Source organism: Sordaria macrospora, chromosome 1 (genome assembly GCF_033870435.1).
Source record: "Sordaria macrospora chromosome 1, complete sequence".
Classification (NCBI taxonomy): Eukaryota; Fungi; Ascomycota; class Sordariomycetes; order Sordariales; family Sordariaceae; genus Sordaria; species Sordaria macrospora.
The window spans coordinates 1962006-1986593 of NC_089371.1; the positions used below are offsets into that span (position 1 = coordinate 1962006).

Consider the following 24588-nt stretch of genomic DNA (forward strand, 5'->3'; position numbering starts at 1 on the left):
ACCAGACCTAGGTGAGCCAAGAGAGCACGACAGAGACATGATTGTGTATAAGGCCAGCTAACCCAACCCTCGATAAGAATCAACAGCGATGAAGCTCACCACCACCACCACCCTCTTCATGGGATTCCTGACCGGCCTTGTCGCCGCTCAAGGAGCGCCCGAAGTCACGCCCTGCCCTACCGTCACTCGTACGATGCAAAACCGCGGGTGCGGCAAGACATGCCAGTTCACCGACTGTGCCTTCGTCAGCACGGTCCGCAACCCATGCGGATGCCCGTCATCGATACCCACGGCGACTTTAATCGCCCCTTGCGAAGCCGACTGTCCATACGGCGGATGCAGCATCGAGTTCAAGACAAGTGCTTTAACATGCCCTGCAAACACCACCTCTTCAAGCACCTCCTCCCGCCGCTGGCCACCATGGCAAACCCGAACTTCAACTACCACAACCACCACCTCGCCGCCGCCCAGACCCACCAGCACAAAGACTATCGTGCGTAGCACAAGCACATCAACCACGCGTGCTACATCCACCTCTTACACGCAAACCACCATCAGCTGGAGTATCATCACGCTCCCACCAAAGCCCACCAAAACGTCGACAACGCCATGTCCCACGGTCACCAAGACGACCAGCCCGGCTGACTGCTCGCCAATTCGCTGTCCTGTGCCGACGTGCCAGGTCCGGTCGACGTTGAACGTGCCGTGCGGATGTACCGTCAAGACGCTGTTGTACGTTCAGGGGTGTACCACGACGTGTTCGGAGGGGTGCTTGACACGCACCGAGACGGCCAGCGCGACGGGGTGCTAGACTGCTAGGCGGTCTTTGGAGGGGGGGGCCGATGGTGGTCTAGGTGTTGGAGTTGGTTTGGTTCGGGTTCTTATCTTCTTGTCCTATACGTAGTTAGCTCTATCGATCAACGTCCTAATTGTATCATCGTCTTCTTTTAATTTCGACCCTTCGAGACTTTGTGGAATGTTGCATGGATGTCCGTTGTCAGATCTTTGTGATGTTTGGTGAACGGTAAATGGTAGAATTGGAGATGGAAATGCCAAGGCATGCGATGGGGCCCATTGTGTAGCGGGCACACGGCACTGGGGAAGCCCCGCTTTACCCCTAGATTTGGAGTCGTAGCTTTACCGATAGATGACTATCCCCAGTGACATCACGGAAGTTAGGTAAGGAAGTCAACTTGGCCCGTAGGCTGATAAATCCGTAGATAACCTCCTGAGATCTCGGGAGTTGGGATATTGAATGGGAGCGGGGCCGGGGATTCCAGTAACAAGGGGGAAGGCAGGTCAGCTGGCCGGCGCCGTATCGGGCACCGCCGCTGTCCACGCCCGCCCCGGCAGCCAACGGCACCTGCCAAGGAAGACGTCGAGGTGACAAAAGGAAGGAGAGTCGGAGTCACTAGCGTACCGAAGCTGAATGAGGTGTTCATATATATCCCGTACATGATACCTTACACACCTCTCTTGTTGTACCTCTTCTCATTTCCTTTGCTCACCGAATCCAACAGCTTGTCATTCATTTCGCTCCAAAAGTAAAGCATACACCCGCAGTTCTTTATACCACTAATATACCTTCCCGTGTTGTGTCGCAAGCACGTAGCAGCCGTCACCGTCGTTCGGTTTCATAAAGACAGTGACAACATAATACTACTCCTCTTCCCATAGTTCATCCCAACTACCAGACTACCCGCCTCTAGCTTCGTCTGTCACTTCACATCTCAAGATGACTACACGGTACCGTGTTGAATGTGTGTTCTACCGCCCTTGCCCATCGCTGAAATCACTGGCAGCTAACGGCTCTCTCTTGTAGATGCCCTCAAGACCCACAGGCGGGATCAATTTATAGGTACAGCTTGAGCCCTTTCGCCAGTCTAAGAATGTACCCACGGATTGTACAATGGCATTACTTCCAGCTAGCTGCTGAATTTTCCCATCGCACCCTCTGGCAGAGGCTATAGGCCAGGTCATCTTTGGCCATTTCACTCACATCAAGAACTGTGAAGTGTCTTTGTCGATCGACAAGAGCAAGGCAAAATTATGTACTCCGGCTAACACTCTTTACCAGAATGGACCAAGGCACTCCTAGCCGTCCCATTCGTCCTCTACTCCCAGCCTCATGGTGTTTTCGAAGATCCGGATAGCAGCGTCGATACGCTTTCTCAGACGAGAGAAGAAGCTCACAGGCGATACAGCGAGATCTTCCGGGATATCGAAGCCATGATCGATGACCATAGTAAGCAGAGCCGATACTCCCGGCCTCACTCGGTCGACCCCTTTTGATACAGGAACGTTTAACATCTAATCAACCATCATCAGTTGCCCACCAAAACAATGCCGAAAATCCATTCCCATCCAAGCTCAAGCTCCTGGTTCCCGGTATCGGACCCTTCTTCACGCGGTTGCCGCTCGAAGCGGCCTTCAAGTTTCAGGACAACAAGCGCCATATCTCATCACGCCGCTTTGTGTCGCCGTCTTTCAACGACATCCGCTTGATCCTCAACTCGGCCCAGATAATGGCGGTGACGACTTACGGAACTCTTCAGCTCGCTACTTTTGATGGTGACGTGACACTTTACGACGATGGCCAGAGCTTGGAACCAACCAGTCCTGTGATTCCTCGACTACTAGGTTAGTGCAATGACTCTCACCTTTTGTTTCCCTATCTGTGAACAGACGTACTGACATTCTTCCCCTTTCCCATCCAGACCTTCTCCGCAAAAACGTCAAAATTGGCATCGTCACCGCAGCAGGCTACACCACCGCCGACCGCTACTACGCACGCCTGCACGGACTATTGGACGCCATGGCCAACAGCGCCGACCTGACCCCTTCGCAAAAGCAGTCTCTGGTCGTCATGGGTGGCGAAGCCAATTATCTCTTCGAGTTCGACTCGTCCTCGCCTGACCTCCTGACGCTCGTCCCGCGTTCGCGCTGGCTAACCCCCGAGATGGACAAATGGGAGGATAAGGACATCACCGACCTCCTGGACGTAGCAGAGTCCACCCTGGGCGACTGCATCAAGACGCTCAACCTGCCCGCCACGCTTATGCGCAAAGACCGCGCCGTCGGCATCATCCCTGTTTCACCGGAGATTCGCATCCCGCGCGAGAGCCTGGAGGAGACGGTTTTGCTTGTTCAGAAGGCCCTCGAGCTCAGTCCCGTGGGCCGGAGCAGGAGAGTGCCATTTTGTGCCTTCAATGGTGGAAGGGACGTGTTTGTTGACATTGGCGACAAGAGCTGGGGTGTTACGGTTTGTCAAAGGTGGTTCTCGCAGAAGGAACCCTCGGGTCCTCAAGGGATCATCAAGGCTGAGAATACCCTGCATGTGGGCGACCAGTTCCTTAGTGCGGGCGCGAACGATTTCAGGGCAAGAAGCGTGGGTACGACAGCGTGGATTGCGAGTCCCGCGGAGACGGTGGAGTTGCTGGATGAGTTGGCGGAGTTGATGGGGAAGAAGATGTCTTGATTGAGAGGGCAAGTTGGTATCATGGTTACAGCGGCGGCGGCGGCGGTGGGCGGTAGTGATGATATGATGATAATGGGAGCAACGACACCTTGGGGAATGCGATTTAGGAGTGGCGATCGATGGAGCAAAGCCCATGGATGGGAGGTTTCAAACAACAGCGAGATTCTTAACACGGACATATGGGTATTTGTGGCTTCGGAGAGCCATCTCTAGCGGATGGGAGATATCACTGAGAAACGAATAGTATCATCGGGATAGCGTTTTTGCTAATATTATCTGACAAACACACATCCAGATTCTGGTTGATGAGACGATGGTCTGTGAAATCATATTACCCATGACGCTTAACTCTTATCAGCTTGCAGGTGTTCCTCGTCAGGTTCCTTAAAGTAGCCAGCCTGTGATCTTCCGGGGTACGATCCTCGGGGGAGACGGAGGAAATCCCCAGCCAGTAGTGATTCAGGCTTCGACAAGTGATGACGACAGATATGTCAATAAGTGCTGACCCTCTTAGCTACTGTGTCCACAACATACACTACACTACACCTTCGCCGCAGGCAGATAGACCTAGCAAGAAGGCCGACGTGTTTTAACAACAGCGATCTCATCGTCTTTATCCAGCCAGTCCAGCAAGGACACCACGGCTTTCTTTCTTGTCCGTCCAGGCTTCTAGAGTCTAGCGGGGCACTGTTCTCACATCACAGGTCAATTACGTGAACGGTATTATGTACACTCCGAGACTGCTCCTCACTACAAGTACGTCCCTATCTTGCCAGCTGCCGCCGCTACCGACAGTCAGTCAGTCAGTCAGTCAATCTCGCTTACAGGCTTCTATAGAGTACAGAGAGGTACCTTGAAGACGGGGAGGTTGCGGTCCGATCAGATCAGCTTGCCACCACTCCACCAGCCTCTTCCAACTCTTTCCAATCGGCCCGAGCCGAGAGAAGGCGGACCCAGCCAGGACCCAGTCGAGCCAGTGTCGCAAAGAAGCTTCTATTGGACGTTCTCGGTCCCACTTCGATGTTTCTTTCTCTCTTCTGCAGTCTGCTCCTCTTTTTGCTTCTCCTGAGAGAGAGCTTTTCCGTTCCAGGAAGTCCAGGATTTCCTCACATGCGGCGGTGACGAGCCACTTTGGTTGTGGGCTGTCCAAGTTCTGCTTCGCTTTTTGATGCTTGATGATGATGATAGAATTGTTCATTACTAATTCAAGTTGCTGCTATCTATCTGTGGATGGGCGCGGTAGGCATGGCGGTGCTTCCTCGCTGAGTATAAAGTAAAGCCACCATAAATGCCACCGACCGCCAATAACTGTGTCGCTTCATGTCCCAAAGGGGTACCGTATGCTGCTGGTATCAATCTTCCCATTTATGTATGCTCCCCTATTACCATTCTATAATGCCACCCCCGAATCGACAGAAGCCTTCTTTATAGTGTTGTAGCGTTTCAGTCTCCCTCGCATTAATGCCGAAAATAAGGTTGTCGCTGCTAGTCTATCATTGTTTCTTCTGTTCCTCATGTGCATCATGTTGCATGTGTGTGTGCGTGTGTGTGTATCCAAGAGTGAGATAGTAAAGAATCAAATAAACTCGATCGGTTCGTCAAACGACGTAAAAGGGGGTATAATGATATGGGGAAGTCCCAGTGTAGACACCTCAAACGCCGTGTAAACAAAAAGGACCAAAAACAAAACAGAAAATCACACAGATTACCCAACGGTACTGTGTGTAAGTAGATACAGGAAGAAATGTTGCCAAGTGGCAGGCTTGTGTTCAACGTTGGCCCTCAGAACTTGAACTCGCCAAAGGGAGCGCCAAAGTTGTTGTTGCGCCTCAGCTTGAGAGGGATATCCATTTCCGCTTCATCCCCGCTCTTAGAGCCGCTGCCGGTTTCTTTCCCTTTGCTCGAATCGCCAGACTGGTTCTCCGCATTCAATGGCCCCGGCTCGCCGTCATCAACAACGGCATCCTTCAGAACAGAAGGAAGGGCTGCCATGGTGTCCTTGCTGACCTCTTCGAGCTTATCGGAAAGCCTACGGAAGAAGATCTCGTCGTGGGCAGGCATGTTCCTAACCATCAATGGACCTCTGAGAGGACGATCCTCCGCGGGCTCATAAGCCGCAGGAGGATCTTCAGAAATCCCTGACTCCTGTTCAGCCAGCTGATTGGTGCCTTCTTGCTCGCTTATTACTCCAAGCGCTTGGCTAGTCATATCGTCGCCGTGCTGCAAAGTGGGCGTGTTGCTACCACTGCTGTTGATGGTACCGACCCCAGAAGACGTTGCGGTCGCAAGGACGGAGAGAGAGTGGCTCGGGGTATGACCAGCATGCATGGTGAGACGAACCGACGCTTCTGCCTTGAGGACTTGCTTGGTTTGCTCCTTTGTCGGGCTTTCTGACCTGGCTTCAGGCACGTCAGGTTCGGGCATGTTAGACGCCGGGGGTGGTGACGGAGTCTTGGTTGGGGACTTGAGCGCTTCCACTGCGGAGCCGTCGGTGAATGTCGATTTTTGAACCGAGTTGGCCTTGATGGGAATTCCCTCGAGCTCTGGGTGGATTGCCTGGACATCGACGACAGGCGCGGGACTGGTAGGACGCAACTCGGGAGACTGGGCCATAGAGTCGGCTACTACGGGACCCTGAGGACCGGGTATCGTGCTGACAGAAGTAGTCTGAAAGGGCTGTTCCGGTTGCTGAGCTGGCATTTGTTGCGTGCTTCCTTGAGAAGACCGTGAGCTTCTCATGCTCTCGGGTGAAACCTCACCCCAGCGGACGTTGCCGATCATTCCATTATTAGAGACATGAGCAGCCGCCAGGGCCGCCAGGTTCGCGTTGCTGGATTGTCCTCCCAGATGAGCTACCTGTTGCCGGAGCTGTTCAATCTGCTGTAACAGTATAGCCTTTTCAGCTTCCCATTCCGCCCTTTCTTCCTCCATGAGGGCCCGTTCCTCCTTGTACACTTCTTCAGCGCGCTCCCTGTTGGCTTCCAAGTACTTGCGCTCGGCTTCCCAAGCTTCTCTTATCCGGCCATTTTGTTGGACCAGCCGCCGGACCATCTGTGCATTTGAGGGTGCGTTCAGAGCGTCCGCCGAAGCCGAGCGGGCCTGTCCGGCAGAGACAGAGCTGATAGCCGGCACCGAAACCCCGGAGAAGGCATCGCCAGGGGAAGCACTCATGCCATCCATCGATGTCGTTAGTGGCGGGGAGAGAATCGAGAACTGGGCTTTTGTGGCCTGGCCTGTCTTGGATCGTCGCAGGTTAGGAGGGACGCTGGTAGATCGTTGTTGTTCGAACTGATACTGGAGTCCTTGTTGGATGGGCGTTAGGTTGGGCGACATGAACTGTGGCATGTGACTGGCGACAGGGCCACGGAAGTTGGGAGACAGTGGTGAATAAACGTGGCGTCCGGGAACGGAAAGCTTGGAAGGCGCCTGCAGAGTGGGATTGCTCGTCACTGAGGCAAGATCGAAGTAGCCGGCGGCACCTCGGGGCAACGCCAGGGGAGAGATGAGCGAGGACGAGGAATCGCCTAGACTGGGAAGAGGAAAGCGCATGCTGGTGTCGATAGAACCCGAAGGCAGGAACGAGTCGGCGCCCATCCTGGTCATGGCAGAGGACGACATGGTGGAAGAAGATGAACTGGGTTGTTGAAGGGGTTCGAGTGAGGAGAGAGAGCGAAGAAGAGGTTGCCAAGTAGGTATCACTGGCGCCCAAAGTCGGTGTGGTTCGTGGTCTTAGTGGGTTGATGTCATCCGTCATGCCACACCAAGAAGTCCACCGCAGATTTTTCGAACTTTTTTCTTTATACCCTGGCCCTGGCCAATGTATATACGGTTGTAAAGTTGAGGGTCTAGCTGTAAAATAAAACCCTGACTCCGTTTGTCGTCGTAAGATAAGGGTTGTTGACTGAAAGTTGCACGATGGGTGAGCTGTGGTATATCCTAGTGGATTGTCTTTGCCGGTGCTGCTTGCAGATAATGTTCGTAGAAATGTTGGGATGAAAGGCTGGTGGGCAAGTGACGACAAGGGAACGGGTCCTTGGAGGGTTTTGATGTTCTGCAGGCCCGAATGATCTTGTAGCGGAAAGTCTGAGGGACTTTGAAGAAGAGCGGATCCGATGTCACGAGTTCCACTTTGGTAGGCGCGGTGCTGCTGGGTTGCGGTGTAAGATGGATGGCAGCGAGACGGTTGCTGTCGATGGGATGGCAGTCTGCGAGAACGCTTTGTCTTGGACACGTAGGTGGTACTGGCTCGTATGAGGTTTTCCGACTGAAGATGGAGAAGGTAAGTCGGAAACAGGAGAAACAGGAAACAATGAGACAGAAAGTGAGAGGGAGAAAGACCGAGACTTTGATGGAGAGGGTGAGCTGGTGGTGGTATATTGGTGCCAGCTGGACGGGCGGGAGCAATGAGCATCCCTTGGCACCTGAACTGTGAATCCACGGTGTGCCTCTGCGTACTGTGCCCTGTGTTCGACTGCGAGTGCGCTATGGGCGCGTAGCATTGTGGCAGGCTGGCAGCAGCCGTCGGGCTGGGAGACGAGATCACCGACAGACACTTGGGCCCTTCGTTTTCCACGCTTCCACTCATGTTCGCTGTGACGCAACCACGAACCCGCAAAATGGCGGGCACGGCGGGGCCCATAAGCAGCAGCCAGACGGGGCGACCAATCAGGGGCTTTGTAACTGGCTCAAGTGGGCGTGCAAGTGTGGCATCTGCGGCCCGCATTTTCCCCCTTTTAGTCGACCATGAGCTTGCTTTTGTACATTCCGCTGCGACACCCTCCATTCGTCCTTACTCATTCCGTCGCCCGTGATGCCAGAGTGCTGCTTTTTGGGCCATCCTGTCACCTAAAAGCTTCCCCTTCAACTTGTCCGTCTTTTCTTTGTCGATCGTGCCTGGTAGCAATGGCTGGGACGGGGCTTGGATGACACAGCATCATCGGTTGCTAGCAGACGGTACCTCGCACAAGGCCCCAACCCCAAAGGGGGATGGGCTTCCACATGTAAATGTTTGACCGTCGCCCTTTTGGTCCTTTTTGCCGTCACTTCCCCCACGATTGGCAAGTCGGGCCTCAAAAGCCATGATCCCTAGCCGGTTCTAGCTTGGGGGCCCGGTCCGTCGAAAAAAGTCGGAGATTTTGGGGTTGCTGACCGCTGGTGCGAGCCTCAGCAAGGCCAGTGGATGCGAGTCTCCTGGGCCGACTTCTTTTTTTCTGCATGTCATGTGCCCATGTGGCTCGAATTACCAGGCTGGGGATGGGGCCTGCTCCTGCCTCCTGTTCCGAATCTTTCCCGGCCCGCAGGATTCAAACAACCGAGCAGAAGGACGCTTCAACACTGGACGCCGGCATGGACAGCGACAGATTGAAACACCGAAACAAAAACGGGGCCGTGCCTTTTTTTGGACGGCTTTGGTGATGAAGGGGTCCAAGTGGCTCCAGGCCATGGCATCGCCGATATTAAACTTGAGATGTGTCGGCTGCATCATCTCCCTACTGGCCCTATTGCGACAGGTACATGCTGCGGCAGTGGCAGAAAACATGTGTCAACATGTGTAAACATGTGTTCTCCCATTACCAATTTGTCCCTTTCATCCAAAACCCGTACCTGCTTCGCTCGCATGGAACCTGGCATAGGATTGCATGGATGAGTTGGCAATCAGGGCCAGTAACCGAGGGCTCGGCACTGGTCTGCACTGATTCGCGACAGATGTCGGCGAGCCAACAACAACTGCTATCGACAAGTGAACAGTCATCTTTTGGCTGTTGGAGAGGACGGGATAATTGACGGGCCAGTGGAAGCGGAGGTCGCTCCGGGGCTCTGGTTCGGTGGTGGACAGCGGTCTCACGACGTGCCCCGTGCCCTGGCAGCCGGTCTGTACGCGGCCTTCAGCTTGCAGATGAAGGTGAATCTTGGTAATCTCTCCTTGGTCCGTCACCTACATATCTCACTGCTGCACCGTCTCAAATCATGTCTGTAGCACTCGCAGTCCAACGCCACGAGCAAGCAAGCAGCAAGTCATCCAAACGAAGTACAAAGCCACAGGTTCACACAGCTCAGCATCCCCCCACCAGCTCCTGTCAAGTGCTTGCAAACCCATATTCGCTGCCACGGTTAACTCACCGCCTGATGTTCGGTTCTTGGCCAACACCCAACGAGTGAGTTTGACTCATCAACGGTTCGATCGTGGCAGCATCCTCTCTTCTCTGGCAACGCGGGCTCCCCTTCTCACAAGCTGGAACTTGGAAAAACAAACAAAGAGGTCTGTGTGAGTTCAAACTCGCGCGAATCGAGTGTCGGCCTACTGTACCCGGTGTCCTGAGCGTTCTTCTCCAGCTGCCCAGCAGACAGCATCCCAGTTCCGCAGTCGCCAAAGTCTAGGCCCCACGAATCCCGCTCATGGCTCAACCGCTCCCGTCCTCGTGTGAACTCATCCGGTGCCCGTTTACTGGCAAAATGGCGCTCAAGCCGCTTCTCCCTCTTTCGCCAAGTATCAAACGCGGGGAACGGGCCGCATGCCGAACGAGCAGAAAAGAACTCCAAATAATCATCCCCATGACCCCTTGGCTTTCCTTACTCATTCTGGACGAGAACATGCCGAACGGCTGACCTGATTGGCTCGTTTGAAGGGCCCTATTATGGAACCAATGGAACTGTGTGTAACCCACGCCGCGCACATGGCATGTCCCTTTCCACTGTCCGTCAGCTCGTGCTACAAAATTATGACCCAAGGACAGCCCCGAAAGCCTCGCTCGCACGTTGGGAACGGGGAAGCCCCCAATTCCAGATGTTGCGTCGAAAGGAGCACATGATTGATTTCCCCAAACACCTTCCCCAGAAATGGCAATCCGTCTCTCCACTGCGACGTTGCGCTAGAACACTATCGAGAAGGAACCGAGAAAAGGGCCTTTTGCCGTGTCGCCATCCTGGAACCGAACCGTCTTTCCACGGACCTCGACTTTTCCCGCCCAGTGTGGGGACCCCGGATTTTTCATTCGGCAGTGGGATAAAGTCAAGGTATCTTAGAAATGGAACAAACGTACCTCTGGACTAATGTTGTGATCTTCCAGGACAATTTAGACACAGTCTTCATTCCATTCTCGACCGCTAGGTTCCTTTCGCCGGCCATATCCGATTCAGCACACATATACCGCTGGCTTTCCCCCGACGTCAAGCACCCTGAGAATCCGTCGCGTAAGGAGAATGATGGTCGGCCGGGGCTTGCGGGGAATCATCTCCGGTTCCCTTTACCCCGAATTCACCTTGCCGTCTTCCCAGGGTTTGATAGTCATTCGAGGGTCCAGGACCCTGACAATCCCGACTGCCCCGAGGTCCCAGGTGGCTTCCCTCAATGTCCATGATTTTCACGGGGGTTGGGGTTCATCAACATGCGGTTCAACCCCCCCTTTCCAGAATGCAAGCGTCCACACTGGACGGCAGTCGCAAAACGCTATTTGCCTGTTCAATATGCATTTCCTGCACGCTCAGCGGCCCGACGCCTATTCCGCGCGGGTTGAGTATGGCAGTTGTCATTTCTGGATGTCATAGGATGCAGTAAAAGTATCGCTTCTCATATCCCGTACACACATCTCCCACGCGTACGGGATGGGGAACTATGCATAAAGCTGAACATATTTGCCTCTCTTTGGGCGTTCGCCGGGTACGGAAACCACACACACACGCTCAAGTGGGCATATGTATGTGTCATTAGCCTTGCTTCTTGCTTGCGCATTCCTCTAGTCACCCCCGTTTAACTCGTCTATAAGCCGTAGGGACAAGTTTCCCCGTTATAACCTAAAACAAAGAACTCCAATGCCGTGTGTACCCTCTGTCCAGGTACGGGTATCTAAGCGTTGCGTTGCCTTTGGGGTATCTTTGCCTGCCAGCCAGCCGTGTGCCCAAACCGAAAACCGTGTGCCATCCCTAAATTGCCAACTCGTGGAAAAGGAAAACGAAAAGGAGAAGGGGAAGTGAAAGGGAATAAAACAGACAAGAAATAAAGAGAAAAAAAAAAAAAAAAAAAAAAAACCTCCTGTGACCCTAAAAACGCCGGCATGCTTTCCCCGTATTGGCATGATTGCGTTCCCATTGGCGCGCCGCCATTATATCTCGCTGCTGTGCCTGCAGCCCCCGCGAGCCCCTTAATCTCCTTTGGGGCTTGCTCAGTCGAATTGTGACAGAAAACGTTTGTCATAGGGCAGTTGGTCTAAGACATTGGCAGAAGCTTTCTCATGAAGGCGGTCATTGATGGCGATTGCTCGCTGGGTTGTCTGCAGTTGCCGCACACGGTTTGTGGTCTGTGTTGTTGTTGTTGTTGTTGAAACTCAACGTTAGCCCAATGTTCATCGGTACCTATAGATGTCTCACCAACTCTTCAGACTGATGAAAGAAGCAAGATCCCAGCGGCGACGGTGAGGAGTCAGAAAGAGCAGAGCAGAACAACAAAAAGAGTCTTCCATACCTCTCCTCGAAATCCATGATGGTTGGTTGGCACTTCTTCCGCCTCTCTTTGTAATCGGCGCAATGTTTAGAGGCGAGCCACCTGATGTGACCGCAGGAATATTCCCTCTGTGCGGGACACTACTATCAGTGTATGCTCACATCATTGCAATACTTGGGGTAAACCGGGATATCTTTCTTTGCTTACTTGTGTGTAGTTGCACATCTTGTTAGTGACAGGAGTGAGGGGTGAAGTGAATATCAACGTCGAGAGTGCCGGTTTCTTGCTGCTGAAGTGGAGGAAGTTCAAGATCCCGGGAAGGCGTCCTGCCACAAGTCTTATAATCAAAATAACAAACACATGGGGAACTAGAGGGAGTGTGGCTTGCACCAGGGCAACGAGGGCGTGCGTGGTATGGTGAGGCAAAGGTAGAGATGTAATCTTGAGTGAGCTAGGAGCTGGGGGGCACCGTACCCGATGCCAGACAGAGACAGTCAGTCGGTGTCAGATCTTACCTTGTTCATGATATTGTTTTGTATCACACATGTTGCCAAGGCTAACAAATAACCTCCAGATAGAGGCATAACACCTTCATTTCTCCCAGGTTAATTACCTACCTCTACTTATCTTACTTGTCGTTCAACAACGCCAATGTTGTGACACCCATCCCTTGCATTGGGGCGGTTTTGGATGGATTGGAGAGAGAGAGAATGCCATGCTCTGGAAATGGTGAATGAGACCGACAAGAATCCCATTCTCAAAGCCATGTGTCTCACTCACACTTTTCTTATGGCTGTCAACACGCAGCTGTCTGTTGTCATGTACGAAACTTCTGTCAGAAATCGACAAAAAAGAAAGTTCAGAGACAACAACCGAGCCGGTAGTTGTCAACGGGATGAGGAATGATGGGGAGGTGCGAAAGCATAGAGGTAGGTACCTATCCAAGACACTTGGGGCCTTGGTGGCGGAACCCGTAGTGTGTGTATCAGAATGTGTGTCTTTCGGTTTGAACCCTCCGCTCTGCAAGGCTGAGACTCGGTGTAAGTACCTACATGATCTGAACAAGACCCATCTCCTCCGTGAGGACTTGTGAGACCCTAAGGTCTCATACGTTGGATGGCCTTTACTCTCAAAAAGACGAGGACTTGCCACAGTTGAGTGCTGGCCATTCGACCACCGTCTCGAACTATACGCACCGAGTGTTAGATGATACAGAAAATACTATTGTACCAGGAAACGAAGGAAACTCTACGCGAAGGATCTCGACTGGTTCCCTGCCCTCCGTAGCACAAAACCTAGGCAGCGGTCCTCAAAAAAACCCGGCAGACATAACCCAAAGGCCAACACTCACCCCATTGCTTTGGCCATTGTTCTCAAAACACCTAAAGGCTCTGACTCGTTCTCAGTTGTTAGTGTCTGGACTCTCCAATTACACGGGGCACTGCCCATGGGACCTGTAGGTAAGAGTCCAGGTAAGAAGAGATTCGAAAATCCATGAGTAGGTGTCACAGAGAGGGACACAGAAAGCGGCGAAGGAGTCATCTTACCCGTAATTCATCCAGTCGCCGTCTTTAGTTCTTTGTTTAACAAACTCAGCTAAATCCAGTTTCTCCAAAGGCAAGAGAACAACGGCTACGGACAGAGGGTTCCCAGAAGATGAGGTGAGTAGGTAGCAAAGACCGATGAAGGCCGTTGCCTCCGTATCGTTGGATGTTTCAGCAGCCACGGGAGGGACCATAGACGGGCGGACGGGCAGAATCAGTGGCATTTGGGTCGTACCGAGACGGTGCATGACCGCGGAGCTGAAGGTTGATAAATGAATTGTCTTTGACATCTGCTATAACTGTGCCGCGGACGTTGATTGTGGCGAACATACCTAGTAGGAGGTTAGTAATGCCCGAGTCCGTTACATCATTGATGGGGTGTGTGTCAGACTGGAAAAGAAATTACCTGCGAGAAACCTCATAAGGCTTATGGCGCGGAAGGGTTGGGAGTGAGGACAATCCATGCCTCTTTCACTTAACTCCCATCTTCCTCTGCCTCACCCTCATCAACCAGAGAGACATGCCTTTTCGTCTGTCGTCACACACGAGAAAGATTCCGCTCCGAGCGTTTAGAGTTACACATGGTACTTGTCGGGCAGCAGGGTTTCTGACGCGCATTTGGACTCATGTGCCTTAACAGAGCTGGACCCCGTCTCTCCATCTTATCTCGATCTTATCAGTCATGGCGGTTTCACTTTAAATACCCTATTATGATGTTTTTGAGACAGCTGCTTATCTGACTCATTTCTGCGGAGATAGTGTGGTTTGTGCTGTTCGGAACGGGGCTGGATACCTACGATGTCCCACTACACAATGTTGACTGAAACCCTTCGGGGTAGGTAGGTACTTTACAGTCGACAGGAGGTCACACGTAAGTGGGATGAAGAGAAATACAACAATCTTAACGTTTGTTCCGATGGGAAATTTTGAGTGTCACTCCCGCCAATGGATGTATCGAGTCTTTGCGGCTACTACCTAGGTCTGCCGTGCACAACTCCGCGGCTCCCGGTTTCCAGTTACAACCGCAGAGCAGCATTCAGAAGCATTGAACTCGCAGGTATTTCTTCCCTAGTGTACAAGTACGTGGTTCCATCACCTCTTACGGAAATTGGGAAGTCGGTGCCTACCATCGCTCCTTCCCCACGATAGACATCGGATGACAAGACACCCGCCGGGCATCCCGCCGCGCACCTTCCCAGGCTGGCCCAAGCAACAGGCACCAGTGGCAGTCACCATATAAGGTTCGCTTTCTAGCCCTTCCTCCATAACGGGGAGTCCTGTGCCTGGTCTCATGGCGCAGCGGTTATCGTTGATGAATAACTTGCGTGGCAGTTTTCGCAAAGTTTCAATCGTAGCTGGCGGGTTGCTGTTAGTTCAACAAGCGTACTTGGGCGACTTTGTTTTTTTATATTTTTTCCTGATGGAGAATGGTTCTAAGGTGCTAGATATTTATGTTTTGGATTTTTATATTCCGTTTTGGAGTTTCAAAATGGGGTTATTAATCGGGATCCGGAGGTGGGAGAAGAAGGAGGTAGTGACCCGATGTGCACGACGTTTGCAGCACCGACCAACTCAAAGTGCGATCGCACTTCCCTAGCCCCAGGTATTCACATCCCATTATTTAGGTCGTTCTTCTCGAGTCGTTCAGGTTCCTTTAAGAATGGAAACGACTCAGTCCGTTGGGTCCCTGGCTTACGGACTGGCAGTTGGAGAACACACGAGAAGGAGCGACAGTTCGTGAGAGTGCCTCAAGACACTTCCTTCTGGCAATGTAATCTCCTGAAACTGTCAAGTGTGCAATCAGTAGTACTCCCATATGCTTCTCAACTTGTTAAGATAATGCAGTTTAGCGGCGGAGGACCTGAAGCCGCACCAGAAATTGAATGCTTGAATTTTATATCACCAGGCCAGATGGCCATGTTGTCATACTGACGACTTACAGCACGCCTACAACTTCGGGCATGCGAGTGGCTCTATGCTTTACGTCTGTGGCTTCATGAGTCCTGATTGATATAATGACGTTAGGTTCTTCATATTATTCCGTGATAAGCTCAGAGCTCATATCCACTCGCCCTGGGAAGACGAAAGGTAACCGCTTGTTTTGTTAGAGACAACAGCACACCAGAAGACAAAGAGTGTATCATCTCATCTTGAGAGTGGTTATCCACGGCACCACACCAAACCGAAATTCTGACCCTACAAGCCCCATCTGATTCAAAGACGATAGCTTGGTCGTCGAGTAGCAATCCAACGAACCGGACCCTTGGCAAGACTGTGCAGCCTAGCTTCGGTCAGATTTGTAAAGTGTTTGAGCAAAGCAATCATCAAGAACGGCAAGAAAGACCAACTCCCCTCGGTTGAGGCTAGTACCATGAACACTTAAATCTCAAATTGACTCTCAAAGTTGATTTCTACTCATCTTAGGGGCCCATATGTGGCAGTCTATCGGGAATGTGCCGTTGGCTAGATTAAGAGAATCTCAAGAGATGTGGTTCCGGTGGGTATTCTTTCCTTTGCTGGTCTTGCTTAGGACCTACCATGTACTTACTAATATTACTACTTAGGGGCCAACTCGATAGTGGTATTGTAAATCTACCCCAATGCAAAGATGAGTTCGTAACGTCGTTCGAACCTCCTGAGTTACTGAGATGTCCCAACCCCTAAACTCCTTCCACCTGACCGAAACGCTTTATCTGACCATCTGTTCTGATAGTAGTGTAAGGCATCACGGCTCTCTATTGTTGATCATAATTGATCTTCCATAGGCTGGAGGTTGACTCCTGAGTATCGCAGTGTCCGCCTGGATCACGACTTGTAGTCGTGTGTGGCTGTGCCGACGATCAACCACACACCGCTTCATCCACCCAGAATCAACAACCAGACGAACCAGCTATGGGTTGACCCCTTTTCTAGTCGTTCCGCCATCATCGTATACATTTATACTTGGTGATACTTTCTGACAACGATATCAAGACGATTACGTGGATTGAGGACCAGATACAAGCCCAATTCATGGCGCTTTCGGACTCTAGATGGGTTCCCTGTCGATTGATCCACTTGCATCTAGTCCATTTTCACTTACCGATATTTACCCTACTCTTAGGCCGGGCAGCTTTGAGTAACTGTCAGTATCCAGTGACTTGTGTTTTAGTTGCTGTTCGCCGTCCTCTGACCAGAACGCATTTTCCCCATACCCACAATGATTGAATCCCTCTGTCTCACAGACCTGGCGGTCTAAGTATCGGTCTACCTAGAAGCTCCGTCTGAACAATCCTTCTGCCACCTAACAGACCAGTCTGATCCACGGTTCAAGAACGTTGCTGAGAGTGCCATTAGACATCGCTGATAGGGCTGGTACCGATGGCTTCGGTAAGTACATGTGCAACACGCCAGCGTACAGTTCTCTAGGCTAGCTAGGATACATATCAACACCACGTTGTTGGTGTCTCAAACGAGCCCAGTACACGTGTACAGGGGCAGGTCCCGAGTAATGGTCATGTTCCATTGCTTCTCGAAACAATGCTTATTTTCGCGTCTGAGTGCCGAACGCGGCACCATTGTCGAGTGAGCTAAACCGCCAGACTTCTACACCACTCTGGGAGAGGCTCTCTCGGTACGTCCGTGAGCCAGTTCGCAATATCTGAATGAGCTGTCCGTAGTTAACAGGGCTGTTATGCCCGTCTACCCTGCCTTTGTTGACGGCTAACTCGTGAGAGTATCTGATTCATTCGAGATAGACTCCGACTTATGCCACTATGAGTTGTTGTTCTGGCCGATTATGTGATAGTGTTGTCCGCCCTAAGTACAGATGGCTTCGCCTTGGCCATAGCCATAGAGCTTCCCCTGACATGGGATGGGATAGGTGTTGTTTCGTACGGCGGAAAGTGGGCTTCGTACAGACGACAAACACAATTTCCGACAGTGGAATTCTCGTCTTTCGGCTCGGCACGCCTTGAATGGGTTCAATCACAGGGCAGCTCGGCGGCAGGGACGGAGTATAGCACCGAGATCGGCTCAGGGACTCCATTCTCTAGCCCAGTGCTACCGTGCTTGATAGCTATTAATTTCACTTTCTCCGGCGAGCAACTCCTCCGTAGGGAGGCACCTTGGGCGCCTGAGATAGGACGGCCGGATGCCGATTCCTTTCTCTGAGGTCCGAACAAGTGGTCGTCAGATCCCGAAGCCCCGGGTCCTCTACCGTGTTGGTGTACCGTAGATCATCTCGGTCCCCTAAACCCCACCAAGCGCGGCCTCTCTGCAACCTGCGGCACCGTCACGGCGTTGCAGATCCACTCCTGACTTCCCTTGGTTACGTATCTCCGTACCCACAAGGCACGATAACCTCGACGACGGCAGTCGATGTTGGGGGTGGGAGATGGTGGGTCTCGCCGTGATGTGGGCGTTAGGACCGCCGTGGTACTGCCGAGCGCCGTCCGGGCCTTTCGTAGTCCGTCGAATAAATGAATGATCCGGTACTTCAGTTGTACCTAATGCACTCGCCCCCCACCTCCCGGGCCTCAGGACCGTCGACCTTCTCGCCTCCCGTTCGGTCACTTGCCTAACAATGGAAGCCGAAAATCAGTTCTCGCTACCCCCTTCCTGCTCCTGAGAGCCGGAACCGGCGTGGCGGTACGTCCTCGTTAAGGGTCGATGTCGCCCACTAGCCACCCGGTCACGGACTCCTGTACCAAATGCAAATGGACGACAAGCCAAAAGGGGAGGACTTGAGGACCGGACGTGCCGGCACAGCCGGAAATTGTAAAACAGAGTTGCAGCCTTTTTGCAGGCAACCAGTTGCAGAGAAGGGGGAAGCGAATAGCGACTGTGATGAGTGGAGAAAGAACGGGAGCTGAAGGGCAAGATAGGCTTTTGACAACCAGCACTAGCGTTTCTGTAGGGCCGTGAAAGCCCGTGATAAGGAGAACCAATCGCCGGACGACGGTTTACCAGCTTCTTTTGACAAACTTAAAAGGCGAGGGCGGAGCCGTTGGTTGGAGCCGTTGGTGGATGAAAGCCAGCCAAAAGCTCGCCTAGGTCGGCGGAGCATTGAAACAGAACCTCGAGACGTGGATGGTCCGCTATCCTCGCGAGGACGCCGCCCACCTCCACCGAGCCGAGTTTCCACCGTTCGTCCCATGGAGACCCGCTCGCGAGCGGCAGCAGCAGCAGCATGCCCCATCTCTCGATACTACCAGCCCAATCCAGCAAAGCCAAGTCACTGAAGCATCGTCAACTGAAAACCAAACAGCGACAGCGGCAGCCCATTGGCAGAAATCAAAACAGGAGGGCCGTCTACGCGGTTCAGCGTCTTCCGCGACGGATCGAAAAGTGTCCCTGCGGCCTGCCCTGCTTTTGCGCTTGTTGCTTGGGGAGACGCGCCGAAGCCAACACAGAAGAGGGCTCCGTTGCATCGCGCCATCATCCTGGCTGGCCCTCTTCAGAAGAAGCCAAACGTGGGACACATTCAGCCTGTCGAGCCTGTCTGCCAATCCATACTTGGGGGTTGGGGAAAAGTGGGACCTTTTGTCAACCCCCTCTCATAGATTAATGAAATAGTATTCAAAGCTCATAAAAGTTTGTAATATTACTTGATTAAATGGTAAATGGATAAATAAAATTATGATAATCTTTATCTATCATTTTCTAAAGTTAGTATAAATATAAGTGCAAGTACAAATATACATATAAGGGTAAGGGTTAGTGGCTCTTTTACTAGCGGAATTCTCTTTATAACTACCTCTACTTTTACTAGCGTACTTTCCAAAGTAACCTATTTTCGTATTTTTATTTGTACTTCTATATAAAATTCTACTTCGGTCTCTACTAACCTCAAAACCAACTAGTATAGTATTTATTTAAAAGATCAAATTTGTAATATAATGGATACAAAGCTAAAAATAGAGCAAAATAATATAAAAGTAAAGGCAATTGGGTAAGATGTTATAAGAATTAATATGATTAATATTAATAATCTAATTTAAATAAAAAACTTGAGAGTAATGAGTAAGAATACTAGTAGGATTTAATTATTACCCTCTTTCTTCTTATCATCATCTTTCTTATTAAATACTATTTTAAATATAGCTTTGTTATTATTATTATTATTATTGTCACAGGTTGGCATTGGCTATATAATATGCATTTCGAGTTCTGCTTAGCAAGCAAAACATCATCCTATCTTTTGTAAGTTTAGCCATCTGAGCATATGTACCCTAGCTTATCATAGTATGTTCTGCTTAAACAGTGAGTTTAATTCCTAACCATGGCTATTTTGAGGGCAATTTTGGAATACTCTTGTCAGCACTTAGTTGAGCATGGTATTTCTCATAGTTAGTAGCTTTGAAAATCTATGAAAAATCGGTTCAAGTTGCTAGCGGGTAGTAAGATATATATAAGTATTATAATATTCAATAGGAACTTTTTCTACTTCTTTAAAATATTGCTCAAAATCGATTGGCACTATTTAAAAATTATAATTAACAATTCACTTATTAATCTATAGATATATAACCTACTCACTTTTATAGCTGTATGGCAAAAAACAGTGAGAAAAATGATCAAATGTAATATGTTGTATTATAATATAATATTTGAAATTACAATGTAAATAAGTGATTTTACAAAGCGTCAACAAAAGATTTGATATGGTATCAACCGGACCGATCCCATACTAAAAATTTGTCATACCAAAATTTTTCCCTCTCTTTTATAAGAGGGGGTTGACAAAAGGTCCCACTTTTCCCCAACCCCCAAGTATATCCGGTGTCCCAAAGGGCAACGTCGGTTCGTCAGTTGATTCGGTGTCTTCCAAGTTTCAAAGATCGTCGTCCTATTTGACTTTGCTTTCCACTTGAGGGAGTCAGTCAGCTTGTAACGTGTAAGACAACACGAAAGATATTTTGAAAATTTCCACAGGCAGTGGGGGATCATCAGAACTGATTTGATCCCATTATTCTGATCCGCCTCGCCACCACCATGGAACCACACACGTGCAAAGAAGTCGATCGGGGCTTGCTTCACTTTGGAGGTCATGGGGAGCATGGCGGACATGGTTTCTGAGCCAAGAGAAAGCAACGTTTCCTTCGGTGAGCTTTTGACCGACAGTCAGTCCCAGAATTACGAATGACTGATGTTGATCTGGGGCTGATCGACTTCGACTGGAGTGTTGATGCCACGAGCCCGGCTTTCAGCGGTTGTCCACTGAAGCTTCTGAAGGGCGCCCTTATCCGTGCGTCGTGTTCCTAAAGCCTTATGATGATGTCCGTGCGCTTTTTTGGTGATGCCCCCAGCGTTGTCAACTCCAAAGTCTGCTCCAACCCATTTGTTTGGAAACCCCTTTCCGATGTTCACAAACATGTCTGGTCTTGTAACTGCCATCACAACCACTCTGTTTCATGCTCTAGTCGAGAGCGTGAGCCATGAACCGTAATAATGAAATTCCTACATGTCTCCCTTAGACTTGTTTGGATTTGTGCCCCCAGGCCAAGAACGCCAAGAACCAAAGCAATAGGTTGTGTAAATGTAACAACTGAAGTTCAGCTTGCTCACCCAGAGCGCTTTAGGATCTTCCGTCTTGGAGAGTCTTGGAGTCTTGGACGGCATTTCAGAATGTTTGAGTTTTTGATCATGGTGTTGAGCCGCCAAGCTTGCCAAGGCCAGATTTGGTTCACTTGTTCGATTCAATTTGATAACTTTACGTTGTGTGTTTCCTCAACAAGTCAACACAAGTGCGAAGCGTTTGGTTGAACCGGCCTGACCGGGAATGTCGGCCACTGCAGGAACGCGGACGGGACTTTTCAAGTTCATCAGGGGGGTTGCTTGAGACGCTGCCACGATTTTCTTTTGCCGTTTGGTGTAAAGATATCAGTCCTTCCCACATGAGGGCACTAGCAGGAAAAGGGCATGGGCATCTAATCATCCAGTGACCGGAACTCAAAGTTTGTTTTTAGAGACTGCTGACAGCCGAGCCGAAACCGTTGAAAGGAAAAGGAGCTTTCGAAACCGCGTGTGTTTGCAGGCGGTATCAATCGTTCGGATGTACAAACACAGTACATCCTAGCTGGCAGGTTGGCTACCGGGAGCGGTAGCCGAAAGAGGAGGGATGTCAACTCTTTATTACACACCCTTTCGTTGGTTGGTTGTGCTTACTTTCAAACCTCAGGCCGTGGCTTGTTTGAGGGATTTAGCCTCTCTTTCTCCCTTTCCCGCGTTAAATCCATAGGATCAAATCTCAATAGTACGTTTGCGGATATCGACTATGGTAGATGTAGGGTGCCATGTGGTTGAAGTTTGATGCTGTGGTGGAACTGTCAATCCCTCCACTGTAAGTAATATGCTGCCGTTCTTCCTTGCCATACTGACTATATCTTGCTCTCACTTACAGCGATAGTATTGCAAGTCCAGCTCTCATGTTGAATGACCCGACAAGTTCTACAGCAAGGTTGTAAGCTCTTGATGTCGAAGTCCCAAGGGATGACTTCGTTTGTGGTACTGCGTGCCACTGCTGCTAAACCATACAGCTTTGAGGTGCCTGTTGCCTCCGAATGCAAGCCATCTTTAAGTGCTTACTATTCCGATATCTCGATGTGCCCATGCGGATGAGTGGGCATGCCCGCGGTTCGAATTCGGGAAAAACCCTTACACGCGGTACTGTAGCAACACAGTGATGATGGCAGTGTTGGAAGCATCCGTGCGGAAAGTGGACGGGACGGCCCAGAAGTGTAATTATTATACTCTGTCTGATATCAAAGAGGCAGCCACTCATGAGCACATGAAGTTTCGGAAAGCTGACAGGCTGCCGTTCGGGATAGGCAGAGCGGCGGCAGCCATCCACACACCGCCTCTTGGACAGCCTTCTGACTGGAGAGGGAAACATGCATCGAAGGCGGCTTTGATTGACAGGTTAGTAGAAGAGCTCGCGTTCTTACGGGAATTTGGGGCTTGCGGACCTCCCGAAACGGTCGTGTGAGTTGCCTTGTCTTCTCCCGGAAACCATCCCGGAGGATTGGAAGCGGCTAACCGACAGCTTGACATCTGAATGTGACAGGCCGCCAGCTTGTGGTTGGCAGTGGGTTTCACACATGCGTTCCATTCATGTCGTGGGACGCTCCCTGCTGTATCAGTGACAACTACGGCCATGGCTGGATGGGCTGTCTGGATCCCCTTGCGCCTGGTGACCGATCGGAATTGGTCACGGAAGATGATTCTATAGAACTAAATAGACATCGGAACCGAGACGGCAGTCATCTTCCTATAGCACTGAAATTCATAAAATCAAAGTTGGAAAGCCATAAGCAGCCTAAACCGAGCGAAATGTTGATAGCTCACGGCGGCCACGAGTCTGAAGAGGCAATAATTGATGCCGTGCAACGGTGATGGAGTGTCCGAAGGCATCGCCGTGACAAAAGTCGGAAACTGGCTCGGTGAAGGTTGGCTAGGATATTCGTGATTAGCTGAGAAGCTAATGGTTGCGAGCTTCTAACACATACCACAAAGTTTGCTATAAAGTGCTGGTACCGTTACTCAACTCGTTGTTGCACTTTGAGGACAGTGTCTCTACTTAACCGTATGAACTAGCCATTCATCAAATCACATTCTCACCATCAAGACGAAACAAGTGGTGCATCACCTAGACGGGAGATCGAAATGCCAAGGCATCCTGGTGCCGTCTGGGCGCTGCGTGATGGCCGATGGACTTCTAATGCTGTGCACATGGACGAGTTACGAGGTCACATCCACAACGACTCTGAAGTCCAAGAGAGATGGGATGTTCTCCAGTCTTATCCAATTGGTTGAATCAATGGACCTTGCAGTTATAAAACTGAAAATAACGACAATTTTGAGATTGCTGCAGAAAAGCTGGTGGTAAGCGAGAAGCCATTCATTCATCCATCACACTTCCAAATCGTGGTTTTGATGTGGGGGTCAGCACGAGACACTTGCTGACGCTGATATCTGACACTTTGAACCGAATTGTCAATCCAATGTGACCCGGGCTTAAAACGCTTACCGTACCCAATGAGAGCTCGTGTGGGTAAGAGCCGCCTCTCGGAGGAGCCGTAGGTAAAAGGAAGTTTGGCCTGCCCCTAGGCTCGTGACCCATCACTGAGCAAGACGGCGAGGAAAGGACCGAAAGGATGCTCGGTCGTTGGACCAAAAGACCCAACTACCGCGTCTTACAGGCAGAGTTATCGTGACACAAAGAGGCCGACAGCCATCAACAGCCGTTCAGATGAAGCAGGCCCAGCTCTTGGCGACGGGATTCTGCCTCAGTACCTTACATTACCAAGACAAGCCATTCAGATCGTCACCAGGTTCCTACTGCGTGTCGTGCGTGAAGGCAACACAGCTGAGTGAAATCGGCCAGATTGCCTGGTGCCAAGCGATTGTCCATCGTCCACAAGTTATCTGGACCAAGAGAAATGACTTGCATGTTCTTGGCTGTGCTTCTTGTTTGACCGCGGTGAGACTGGCCAAGGAGTTGTTGAGGTTACAGCTCAGCTTTCTGTCGAGAAAGGAAATCATGGGAGACAATGCCATGGTACGTAAGTCAGAAGGAGGCGGTCGACGCGGATCAAGCAGGTGAAGAAGCCTCGCCTCGTGTACACCGATACCGAGGACTCGCTGATAAGAGTGTTCCGCATTCCGCTCGACGTGATCATCTGGTTCAAAGTAAGCACGAGGAAATTCAGAGGGAAGTGGTAGCGAGGCTGTCCTCGGAAGAAAGAGGAAAACACATTGTGTGTGGAGGAGCAAATGTAACATCGGCCACGAGATGTAACCGGTCTCGACAACCCACCCGTGAAAGGCATCCACAACACAATGGTAGGCGCACACACACCCACGCCGTGACCACTGTCGTCATGATACCAAACTTGCTCAGAAATAGGAGGCTGAACTCGACCACCACGGCTGGGCAGTTGGCCAATCCATTGATGTCTGTGTTGGAATTCGAAATCTGTCCCTACCCATTTAGGGCCGGATATCCGCGTATACGGCTGTTGTATGAGACCTCGACCTGACAGTTTGGATCCTGGCCTGCCCCGGACTTCCGCTCTGGCTTGAACAGTTTTCAATTGAACCCCTTGGCTCGATCGATCCCATTGTGCCATTGTCCTACCAACACTAGT

The 24588-nt window shown here is 50.9% G+C and overlaps 3 protein-coding genes across 3 annotated transcripts; 2 read left to right on the plus strand and 1 right to left on the minus strand.

Annotated features, from left to right (window-relative positions):
• Positions 1-193: 193 nt before the first annotated feature.
• SMAC4_13027 (uncharacterized protein) lies at positions 194-811 on the plus strand (the record flags this gene model as incomplete). Its single annotated transcript, XM_066091221.1, has 1 exon — positions 194-811. One exon carries the CDS (start codon positions 194-196, stop codon positions 809-811), a length of 618 nt encoding a protein of 205 aa, XP_065945536.1.
• A 582-nt stretch (positions 812-1393) lies between these two features.
• Positions 1394-3774, plus strand: SMAC4_05391 (uncharacterized protein). The gene is made up of 5 exons (XM_066090281.1): positions 1394-1760; positions 1823-1858; positions 2078-2245; positions 2329-2640; positions 2718-3774. The coding sequence occupies exons 1-5, from the start codon at positions 1736-1738 to the stop codon at positions 3476-3478; spliced, it is 1302 nt and encodes a 433-aa protein (XP_065945537.1). The 5' UTR covers positions 1394-1735; the 3' UTR covers positions 3479-3774.
• Positions 3775-4573: 799 nt separating this feature from the next.
• On the minus strand, positions 4574-8369 carry SMAC4_05390 (uncharacterized protein). Its single transcript, XM_003347043.2, has one exon. The coding sequence runs from the start codon at positions 7094-7096 to the stop codon at positions 5261-5263; it is 1836 nt and encodes a 611-aa protein (XP_003347091.1). The 5' UTR covers positions 7097-8369; the 3' UTR covers positions 4574-5260.
• Between the last annotated feature and the right edge of the window lie 16219 nt (positions 8370-24588).